Source organism: Nannospalax galili, unplaced genomic scaffold (genome assembly GCF_000622305.1).
Source record: "Nannospalax galili isolate Female #2095 unplaced genomic scaffold, S.galili_v1.0 scaffold18, whole genome shotgun sequence".
NCBI lineage: Eukaryota > Metazoa > Chordata > Mammalia > Rodentia > Spalacidae > Nannospalax > Nannospalax galili.
Genome location: NW_008346548.1, coordinates 370,465 through 382,612, shown reverse-complemented (window position 1 = coordinate 382,612; position 12,148 = coordinate 370,465). Strand labels below are relative to the sequence as shown.

Here is a 12,148-nt window from a genome sequence, read left to right as displayed (position 1 = left end):
GTGTTTGCTTGCCTGAACTTGTGAAGAAAAATGTGTCCTCATGGCTTAGTGTGAGATGCTAAGAGACATTAAAAAGCAACAAAAAGTAACGCATACTTAGAAAAGGGATGAGTAGCCAACGTTCTAGCATCAGTGACCAGCACCCTACTGGGCCCATTCCACCCAATGGCAAACCATGATCAAAAGGTACTCTACGCAGCTGTGGCTGAGGGCAGCAGCTTATCCTGATTTCAGAGAAACTAGGGCACCAAAGCTACTGCACCTTGATAAGCATGAAGGAAATTCCAAAAGCTAGTTAACTCCAGCAAAGACAGTCCTTCCTTCCGATACCTAGTCATGCTCCCAACTGCAGCTTTTTTCAAAAAAAATTTTATTTTAGTGTGAGTGGTTTTGCCTGCAAGTATGTAAGTGCACCACACCACATGTGTGCAATGCCCAGGGAGGCCAGAAGAGGGCTTTGGGTCCCCCTAGAACTGGAATTGCAGGTGTTTTTACTCACCATGTGGGTGCTGGGCACTGAACCCAGGTCTTCTGTAAGAGCAGCCAGTGCTCTTAACAGCTGAGCCATTTCTTCAGCCTCCAACTGCAGCTTCTTAATCATCTATTTAATTTGTTTTCTAGTCTTGGAAATTGAGATATTTATCTTGAATTCAAAGAATGTTTTAATCTTTAAGCTACTATAAAGACTGATCATTCTTATCTGTTCTACAGAATTATCTGCTAGAAAAAAATTATTACAAAACACATTTTTTTTTTTTTTGTCTTTTTGAGACAGGGTCTCCCTGTAGCCCCAGCTGTTCTGGAACTCACTATGTAGACCAGGCTGGCCTTGAACTCACAGAGATCTGCCTGCCTCTGCCTCCCAAGTGCTGGGGTTAAAGGCGTGTGCCACTACGCCCAACTCAAAACACATTTTTATTGTAATAAATTAAAATACCATACATAACAAATGCACACAATAAAATGAGAAAGACCCTTGTAGCCATGGACACCTGAATTGGCAAAATAGAATGCTGTGGTTCCTGAAGTGAATGTACCTGATCCCATCATGGTTCTTAAAAGGACCACCCAGCTGTACTCCCTGCAAAATGACCTGGGTCCTGTCTTATAAAAGATGTGTGCTGATGGACTAAGAGACAACAAAACACTAGAACTGAATTTTACATCTGCAGGACACACACACACACACAGACCTTTTCCTTTAATATGATTATATAATTCTCAAAAACTCAAGTGTTTTGAAAATTAAGGGGCACAATAGGACTAAATTCATATTTAATCTCATTCCATCTAAACCATATAGTTTATAATTAATTTTATACTTAACTATTGCATATTTATGAAATATTGGCCATTAACACCTTTTTAAAAAAAATACCAGTATTAATGCCAAGCCTGTAGATAAGGGTGAATTCTTTAAGTAAACATGTCAGGGACCCTAAATAAATCCTGTAAAATTTGAGTTTTCTTTCTTAAACTTTAGATTTGCCTCACCTCAAGCATGAACTAGAAATTGGCAATCCATATTTTCACCGGACCAGTTGAACTTAGTACCTGCTTAGGAAAACTTCAAAGAGACCCAGGTTGTGCTGGGCCATCATGAAGGTGTGATTTCAAATGTTACTGCTAAGGAAATGCCTAAATAACCATATCCTAATCTATAAAACTAGGGGGAAAATACAGGAAAATGAAAATTTAGGGTCAGGGGACAGGGCCACTGGATGGGGACATCCAGGGAGTGGAGGAGGCACAGCTATAATGCAGGGCTTTCTTAAGGTGAAACAGTTTCAGGACACACCAAGAGACACCAACTATTTCTTTAAAGAACTTTAGTTTCCATTTAAACAACTTGGTCACAGGACATTATTTTACATAAATGGCAGTAGTTTGTAAAATTTCCACTTGAAAGGCTTTGTGTCAGAGTCTGAGGTGGTAAGAGGATATGAGTTCAAGTACATAAACAGTGCAAAGTGTTCAGCCCACAGCCTCCAGCTAGGCTTGGGAAATCCCACTTCATGTACATTAAATATTGAATTTAACATTGAACTTTTTCCTGCATTTCATTTAGTCTAACATCAGACCCAGAAACATGATCAAATGAAAGTGACCCGAGAGCCCTACCACCTAGAACCATCAAATCACTCCGACCCTGGGACCAGGAGTCGAGCTTGCTTGCTCTAACGTGGCATCTTGTCAGTGGCTCCACCAGAAGAAAATCGAAATTTCAATTGTGTCAATAATTAGAACAGACCAACTCTGGTTTTAAAGCTTTGCCTTTTAAACATGAATTTCTAAAGGTGAAAAATGCTACCAGGGAGGCTCCAGTACTAATAAATCACCCATCAATTCGGAGACAGCCACATCCTTGTTAATCGTGTTCTCTGGCCTGCTGCTTCTACTACAATGAAATGCTTAGTACCAGTTCAAGTGTAGATGACATCCATTAGCAATAGGATTCAGTTCAGCTGATTCTGCAGAAAGTTCCCGTGAATCACAGCAAACGTTCACAAGCACATACTGAGTTTTGTTGGGCATTAAGTTTAGTGTGTTTTTCATTCTCACCTGCACTGCCTCTGCCGTATTTAACGTGAAATGGTTTATTTGCCAAGCTGCTGCTGTACGAAACAGATTCTAAACAGGTGCCTTAAGCAGAAGTCTCTTATCCACTGCTTGTTTGAGAAAATTCTTTTTGAGATGCAGGGTTCCAAAATATGGCCAAAATAAAATTAAGCCACAAAAACCTACTTACCTAGTTGAAAGAGATCAGTAAGTCTCATGCAACATTGATTTTTAAACATCATAGTTAAAACTGTGCTTCTAGATGTTGCTTTTGTGTCTGTTAGTCAAACTTTACAATAAAAAGCTAATGTCCGAACCAAAGGAAGTAAGTCAGATGATCAGTATTACACAGAATCTTACTGGCATTGTGTTTTCTGGCAGTGGAAGATTCTAGCATAGAAAATTTTCTCTTGCTAAAAATATTAGATGTACTGAGGACTATCCTTCTAGGCAGATGGTGCACTGGAAGACAACAATCACTGCATTCACAAAGTAAACACGACTTGAAGAGCGAAGATTTACAACCTGCTAAACACATATGTGGCTGAGGGGCACCAACAGCACACTGTCCCCAAACCACACTTAAGGCTTTACTTTAGCAGCGTCAAAGTAACTTATCAAAGAGGCAATGTCAGTGGTCTGTACCACACAGTACCTGCCAAGTGTCCTAAGAAATATTTTTAAATATTGAAGGAAGTCCTTCAATCCTGATCCTTGTGTGCTTTTCCCTTGACTCTCAAAGGGATCCATTCCTCTTCCCCAGGAAAGTACACAGTGGTGTGATAATTATTAAATGGTCAAAATAGAGGGGGTAATTTACTAAGCTCCACATTCAGAATGGTTCTTAACAGAGGCTGACCGCATAGGGCAAGAAAAGGGACCTGGCTTGTTTGGAATCACATTTGGGGAAAGCAGTTGCTCCCATGGCCAATGGACTGCTGGTTTATAAGTTCACAGGGCAACTATCTATTGCCACCACCACTGGATGTTTGGGACAACCCATTCAGAAGCCTTGCCCCTTTAAAGACTCCACGGTTAAATTTTCTACCATCCATAGAATGTCAAGGCCTGTAACACAACTTTCAATAAAAAGGCTCAGAAGTCTAGGAATACATGCCAAGGATATTCCAGGGCCTAGAGAAGCTCCACTCATGGACCACCTCTGGTTTGCTGCCTCTTAGCTCTAGACACCAGAAGGCTGATACCTTACAAACCAAGGATCTTCTTACAGGTTTGAGCTTCGTTCTGTAAACCACCAGTCAGCTCTCAAGAAACTTAAACTTCTTAATTCCAGTGAGCCAAAAAGCAGGGAAGGAGTCCCTCTCTGAGCAGGGGGAACTGAGTTGCATCTCCCAGGTAACCCTTCAGCAGTGAACTGGGAGAAAGATGGTGATCATATGCCTAATTCTCCCCGATGACTCTGATTTTTTTGTACTATGTCCATCACATCACATTTGCATTGTTGTTAAAGATCTGGCAAGCTATAATTACTATAGTATTTCTATTAACTTTTAGCAGTTGTTAGACAATCAAAGTTGGCTACAGCTGGCATTCAAGAGACATGAAAACTACTAATTTCTGCCCACATAACACTGTCATTGACATTACTACCATCCCTCTTATCTAAAACCCACACAGAAAACAAATTAGTTGTATCCAAGCCAACTTTCATTCTAAATGAATGTCTGACTCTAAGCCAGGGAGAGGGCATCACTGTAGAAACCGCAGTGTCTGCGAACATCCCCAGGCTCATTCTCTGGTCCATCCCAGTGGAATACAGAGTCTGTTATTTGTTAAACAATCAATCTCTGGGGAGAGCAATGACAAACCTGAATGAACGTGTGGCACCTGCCTTCAGGAGAACCCTGGTTAATGGCTCATCTAAGGGTGGCGCTTGGCTGCAGAGGGCAGAACTGCAAGCAGCAGCAGCAGTTTCCTCTCATCACTTACAAGCAGGCACAGTGTAACAAAAAGGAAACTGTTTTCCCTATATTAAGCAACAGGCCAAGGCAAATTTAAGGTCTCCCACATCATCTTTGGGACTGCAGAAACAGTACATATACAAAAGCCAAACATTTCAAGAGGGTATTTTTTCTCATCTGACTCCCTCGAGGGGAACACTATGAGCCATTCTGCTGAAATATATAAATTCCTAATTTTCAGTTCTGAGATACAATTAAAATAACAATTTGTTACTTGGGAAAGAACAATAGAATAGTAATCTATTAATTATTGGAAACCACATATACCCTGTTTTTTCTCTTCCAGTGAGATACTTTTACATAGGGAAGGGCAAATGAGAAGTAATGTGCAAGTTAAGTGGGAGGGTATCAATCACTTCCTCAGAGTTTATACACACTGATTTTTGCATTTAGTGCTATCAACTAATAGCACTTGAAATACTTACATGAACATATACACACACACACACACACACACACACACACACACACATATAAATCAAGCCCTTGATATTAATCAGCTTCCCTACCCAGGAAAGAGTAAAAAGGACAGTCTCTTCCTCTTCCAGCCTGTTACCAGTGAAACATGGAAAGAGGGAACAAAACCTTTGATGCTTGCTAGAATTACACTAAATGATAACTTTAACAAATTAAATAAAACTCATCACCTGACCTCATGACCACTTTACACTGTACTGATAATAATTATTTCCATCAACTGTCTTTTCAAGATGAGGTGACAAGTGACCAGCTTCTCGTCACCTCCTGCCTGTGAGAAAATGTCTAACACTTAAAAAGAATCCCCTTAACTGTACAACTGATTGTCTTAACAATATTGGCTTCAATATTCTGATCTACAAACACTCGTAGGGGTTTCCTAATAATCCTTCATATGTTGGGGTGCCTTCCATGTCCCTCATCCCTCAGGTGGCCTTCATGACTGCTTCGTGAGGTAGCCAGGCAGCGGAACCCCACCTTACAGATGAACCTGAGGCTTGGGAAAGTGACTCTACCAAGGGTCATATGGCTATAAGAATTGAAAGGACTGGAAACTATCCTAACCCAACACTCTTCCCCACATAAATGGATGGGAATTGCTTCTACCGATTTGTGCATGAGCAATCCATGTCCTTTTCAGCTTCTGGTGACTGAGTAAGGTACCTGGAAAGGAAAGGCTCTATTTTTACTACTTCAGTATAAAAATCCCTTAAGTTCTAAAGTCAGAAAAATTAACTTCTCTCCAGCACACTCTCCAAACCTGAGCATGGCCTTACAGTATCTGTGAGGAAACGGAGATGAGGATGAACAGCCAGCGTGTGAAATGGAAAAGACAGAGGGAGGAGCATCCCTCAGAGCCACACGGAAGGCACTTCAGACAATATGCTCGGCAGGGGCGTGGACCGCATGTGTGCCCAGGGTGGAGAACTGGTGCCAGTTCCGAAGGAAGCCCCTGTTGTACTGCCCTGTGTCTACGATGAGCCCACAGAGGAGTCGGCGCCCCGTCTTCTGCCGGAGAGCCTGCTGGACTTCCCTCTCTGTCACGTTGTAGCTTATGTTTATCAGCTGGATAAGGAAGATGTAGGCCATGCTTGCTGTGATGATCACAGAGTACCACACACAGGTGAAGGACAGAGCTGAGCTGTAATGGGGGAGGCGGCCAGATAGGGCACATTCAGAAACCATTCTAACATTCTGAGTATTTTTACTTGTAAGGGCTTGGGTATCTTCTCCAACCCCACACTAGAAGATATGCCCAGTTGAAATCACAGAAGTTCTTAATTCTCCTTTGAAAACTAAGTTCATTTTTTTTCTATGTTATACTAGTATAGCAAAGATAGCAAAGGCTGTTTTTTGTTTGTTTGTTTTTTAAATATAAACTCATTTTTTTAATTTATTGATTTTTGTATTTCATACATAACATCCCAAACAATCTTATTCATCTATATACCCACATCCCAAGTTACACCCTACCATCCCCTCCCTCCCCCCTTCCCCCCCACCACTGGAGCCCATATACTCTGTCATCCCTGTTACTGTCCACAGTCTTGTCAGTGCCCCTAATCATTCCCCAGTGCCCCCAGCTGTTCCCCAGTGCTTGTCCATTCACTGAGTCTAGTCAGCCTATCTAGAGTTCCTTATTTTAGGCAGATCAGCTCTTCCTCATCTAGCAGGAATCAGTTGCCAATATTCCTTTAGATAAGATTGGGGTCTGCTGTTCATTTTCCCAGTTCTATGCTGGGTTACTGTCTGGGAGTCTCTTGGGCCACCCTGGCCAATAACTCAAAGGAAGGTATCTCCTGTCTGGCATTGTTTCTTGTTATACTGCCTTTAGCTATACATATGGACTCAAAGAATTATACTGATCCCTTTAATCTTTGGTTATACTTTCCTTTTGGGTGTTTAAGACCATGTATTGGCCCAGATAAACCAATTTATTTTTACTCTTAAGGTCATTGAGGATCTGTTCCTCGGGGGTAACATGGGCTTGGGAAGAGTCCCTGGCTCCTTTACCAGTTGCATCTATGTGAAGTCAAAGGTCCTGCTCAACCATGGCTGGCTTCACTTGGAAGCATGGAGGAAATGTTTCCTCTGTGTTGACCCTCCTCTTGTAGACCGGACACTGGTTCAAGAGGCTGTTTGTTTTTTTTAAATACTTCGTATCCTTCACGCAACCAGCCCGACAACTAGCATAATGACATTCAATATTTTGTTTGTGAATGAATGAGCAATTCCTAAATTGTATTTAACACGGGAAAAAACAAAGGTGCCAGAAAATTGCTATCAGTGTCCTTTAGGAAGCTATAGATAGGAACTTAAGAACAGGCCTAAACTTTTCTCCTCAGTCTAATGCTGAATGAACATAAAGACAACTCTCAGCACAACAGCCCATTACTTGTAAGATCTCTAAGAGCCTGGCTGGAGAGACGGCTCAGTGGTTACCAGTGCATGCTGCTCTTACAGAGGACCTGAGTTTGGTTCCCAGCACCCATGTCAGGCGGTGTTGGGTGGCTCAGAACAGCACCTGTAACTCCAGTTCCAGGGGATCCAATGCCCTCTTCTGGCCTCTGTGAGCACCCACACCCAGCATACACTCACACAGACAAATATATACATCTAAATAAAAATTAAAAAAATAAAAAGATCTGTAGGAGCCTAACATTTCAAAATAAATCACATAGGGCAGGAAAGTATCTTTCAGGCTCATTTGCAATCTGTGAGGAGGGGCTGCCAATTAGAATAATCAAATAACAAATTATGCTCATTCACACGTGAAGAGTCAGTTGGAAATAAATTCACACACACTCTTGTAAAGCTAAAGGGGATCTCGCAGATGACTAAATCCAAAAATTTACCATAAAGTTGCAGTGACATGAGTCACCTACACAGGGTGGGTGAGGGACTGACTATTCCTCATTCTTTCACATCACCCCACCAAGCACACAAACACACTTTGGATTAAGACATTTATCACCCCAGTGTTGCCAAGAATTTCCCAACTGAATATGATCTTCCATATGTCTAGAAAAGAAACCTACCACAAGGAAGAGAGCTAATCTTAAAACTGTCCACACATGTCCAGATCTACAATGGCAAGAGGAGACCTTCAGCCACAGACTATTAAGAACAAACAACAGATGGTGCTGAGAACAAGGAGTGAGAAGAAAAAAGGGACCAAACCAGGTGCCACAGAGCACCCATGTCAGAGGGAAGGAACCAAAGAATGTGGCAGGACCCCGTGGTGTGGGGATGGGCTGGCAAGACCCACACAGAAGCCCCACTCATGCCACTGTGTGGAAATCTTTACAATTTGTGAACAGGTTCTCACCTAATGATACCTAAGCAATATTGACCTAGATACCACAGTAATCATGAGTAGTAAACTAAAAAAAACCCGGAAAAACCATGAGTGGGCAGAAGGGTAGAAAGAAAAAGGTTAGCAAGATGGTGAGCACCTCTCAAAACAATCATGCTGTGACCTCAGACACACAGTGGCCACTTGGCTGTGGGAGTTCCTGAGGATGCCTGGGTCTACTTGTTGAGCATCAGCTCCTCATTTTTTTTCTTTTTTTTTTTTGGAGAGCCCACCCACTCAGCACATGCTGCTAATGAACCCAGCCGCTGTGTCCACTGCTCTTCCTGCGAGATCCCAGCCACAGCCCAGCTCCTCACTTTTTAAGGTCAATGATGCTTCTGACATCACCCTAGAAACACACATACAACCACTGAACAGTTTTCTTGGTAATTTTAGGGATACCAAGCGTCTCCAAAGCCTAGCCTATGTTTTGGTTGAGAATAGTAACCTAGGAGTAAGTAACAGCCCTTTAATGACAACATTCATTACTTTCCTTGCTGGTCCTCTTAACTGGGTTCCACAACTCACCTGTAATTTGTGTAAACGCCAGGACAATAGAAGAGGGCTGTGAAGATGCTTCTGTCTCTGCAAATGGTGTCCAAGGTCAGTGCTATCCCGTACACAGAAGTGAGCAGGAAGATCAAAAGGGCGAGTATAAAAGCTTGATGATTTGATTCGCCAACGCAGCTATTTATCCTCAAAACAGCACAGGGGAGTGGGAAAGAAAACATATTGAAAAATGTCCATTATCTAACCCAAAGGATACACAAGAAAACTTTTAAGATATAGACAGTAGGAACTTAAGTTATTAAAAAATCAGTCATCTTATTTTCAAATTCAGGGAAATGAAAACTTCTCTACTGGGGGATACAGTCTTATATTCTCTATTGTGAAGTGGAATCACTTGTTTACAGTCTTATATTCTCTGCTGTGAAGTGGAATCACTTGTTTAAAGCCATAATAAATAAAAAGCAGAACCCAGCTAACAAATCTATCTAGATAGTATATACACACATATAAATATATATAATGCATATATACTACCTATATAATTTTTTTCAGTGCTAGGGATTGAAGCTAGATAGTTGCATATGTTAGGCAAACACTCTACCACTGAGCTACATCCCCAACCCCTGTTCCTAAATATTAATAAGTGGTCTATCATTAAGCTTTGAGGAGGGTTGAGATACAGCAGTTATGAAAATGTGAAAAACGCTGTTGGAGGGAGAGCACAAAAGAGGATAAACGTATGTTAGGTGTGGAAGAGAAAACAAAAGGACCCAAAGCAGTTAGAACCTGTGTGGAGAACAGTGAGATAACATGAAGAGGGGTCCTGGTTGGGGAAAAATAGCCCTGCACCCTGGCTTGTTAGGGCAGGGTGTGCAGGCCGCCCTCCTGCCCTTGCGCCTGGGAGCTCCACAGTCAGAGGTTTCACCTCTACAAACCAGTATTTGGAAATGGGCCAGCACACACTCATATGCACACATACACAATGGGGATAAATGACAAAGGCAAAGAAGAGGAGTATCTAAAAATCAAAACACCCCTTTACTCCTAAAAACAAGTCCTATAAAAGAGACGTTCTTGTACCGGCCATGCATTTACAAGCCATTGGCCTTTCCTGAACCTTCACTCTCATGTTCTCTTCTGAGGGAGGTAGGCTACCAGACCTAAAGAGTACTTCATTAGTCACAACTCCCTTAAAAGCAATGAATCTACACCTGCTAGTTATAGCACCCACAGCTGAATGACTTCACTCCCTTCACTCACTCCATGAAGTAACATCTGTAAATACTGCACTTCATATCTCATGGCCTGATGCGTCTTCCTTTGCCACTGGCCAGCTGGAAGGTACAAAAGAAGCCCTGTCTCGGGGCAAATAACCACTAAAGGGCTATCAGGAAGGGCCTCAACTCCATCACGGTGAATGAAAATCACTGGTAGAATAAAAATGATTAGGGATGTGCAGCAAGATCACCTGAAAACAGGGAACTCGTCCCTGAATTCTGTATTTAAAAAGGAACAGGGAAACAGACCTATACCGATAAACTCTGTGCACGCGCGCGTGCGTGTGTGCATGTGTGTACATGGGTGAGCATGCATGTGCATGTGCACACAGAGGCCAGAAGCTGACATTGGTATCTTCCTCAACCACTCTCCACCTTATTTTTTAATTTTTTTTTATTTTATGTGTAGGAGTGTGTTGCCTGAAGATATGTAAGTGCACCTGTGTTGTGCAGTGCCCACAGAGGTCAAAAGAGGGCACTGGAATTCCCTGGAACTAACTAGAGTTAAGGATGGTTGTTAGCCACCACGTAGGTACTAGGAATTGAACCTGGGACCTCTGCAAAAGCAGCCAGTGCTCTTAACCACTGAGCCATTTCTCTAGCCCTGCTCCACCTTATTTTTTGAAACAGGGTCTCTCACTGCTTGCTAGATGGGCTGGCCAGCAAGCTCCAAGGAGTCTCCTGTCTCCGCCTCCCCAGTGCTGGGATCACAGCACATGCCACTGTGCCCAGATCTGTATGTGGGTGCTGGAGATAGAACTCAAATCCTCATGCTTGCACAGCAATCATTTCACTAGCTCCATCTCCACAGACCATGGTAAATTATTTTTATTTTTAAATCAATCAAAGGAAAACTGGAAGAAGAAAAAAAAAAAGTAAAGTTTTTCTGCTAATCTACAGGAAATGAGTGAAGGAACTAAATCTGTGAAACTCAAAAACCTGATGACTAAGTGGGAACATCCTCACAGCCCACAAATATCTACAAGGTGTAAAACTGGGAAGGACAGACATTTTAGGATAGCACAAAGGAAGATCAAATATGGCTAAGGTGGTATATGAGTGTACAGTTTTCAGGTTTCCAGATCTTTCCAACATACCAGACACAATGATGATCCATTCTCCTTACACAGATGCCACATATCCGGCAATGCCAAGCCCGGGCGGGTCGCACTAGCTGGCACTTGGCACACCAGTCCTCCTTCACCTTGGCGGGGCTGCCAGCCCCCATCCTGGAGGAGCCCTTCATATCATCCTTCAGGCTGCGGTTGTTGAGGCCCCCCAAGGTATCTGTTCCAGGGAACCCTTTGGTCTTCTCCTGCTCTTTTTTGAGCAGGCACTCAATTTGGCTGCTGCTTAAGGATTTGTCATGGCTTGCTGGATTGCTGAGGTAGCCTGGATTCTTCTTGGCTCTGTACAAGGCTAAGAGTATCAGAAATAACCCGCAGGTAAGAACAGCCAGCTGAGTGGGCCCCACACGCCCTTTGGGGACCACTTCCTGAAGGAACACATAATACATGTAGCCCAGCGAAAACAGTCCAAGGCTCAGGAAAAACAGAGTCTGTTCTTTCCTTCTGTGAGTGAGGTAGTAGTACCACAGTGCCAGCACAGGAAGAGAGGTCAGAACCACCACCCCCAGCAGGAAATGCCAGGAAGCCACATGAAGGAAAACTGGCAGAAGCACGAGTGGAGGAACGATGCTAATATTAACTTTTCTGGCTCCTCTTAGCCAAGGAATTCGGAGGCGATCGGAAATTGTATCTGTGATCTTTTCGCAAGTCTCTGGTTGCACTGGTTTACAGGTAAGCCACCTATTTGGAAAGAGCAGAGAAGGCCCTTCACATGGATTTGCTGTATAATCTACAGAGCCCTGGATGCCAGACCACTGGATAAAAGACACCAAAAGCCAAGTATTTTATTTCCTTACTACTAAACACAAGTTCTTAAGATTCATGCAGCATTTTTAAAATGGGTTTGTTTTGGGGTTTTTT

General features: G+C 42.6%; 1 protein-coding gene across 3 annotated transcripts in view; it reads right to left on the bottom strand.

Annotated features, from left to right (window-relative positions):
* Nucleotides 1-5,032: 5,032 nt before the first annotated feature.
* Nucleotides 5,033-12,148, bottom strand: part of Zdhhc23 (zinc finger DHHC-type containing 23) — a 12,661-nt gene continuing 5,545 nt past the window's right edge. For 2 of the 3 annotated variants that reach the window (XM_008842855.2, XM_008842854.2), the window contains exons 3-5: nucleotides 11,258-11,968; nucleotides 8,902-9,069; nucleotides 5,033-6,159 (exon numbers count right to left, since the gene is read on the bottom strand). In XM_008842855.2, coding sequence (XP_008841077.1) covers nucleotides 5,892-6,159; nucleotides 8,902-9,069; nucleotides 11,258-11,968 — 1,147 coding nt within the window. In that variant the 3' untranslated portion in view covers nucleotides 5,033-5,891. The remainder of the gene's footprint in view (nucleotides 6,160-8,901; nucleotides 9,070-11,257; nucleotides 11,969-12,148) is intronic. The other variant, XM_008842856.2, reaches the window with a different exon arrangement.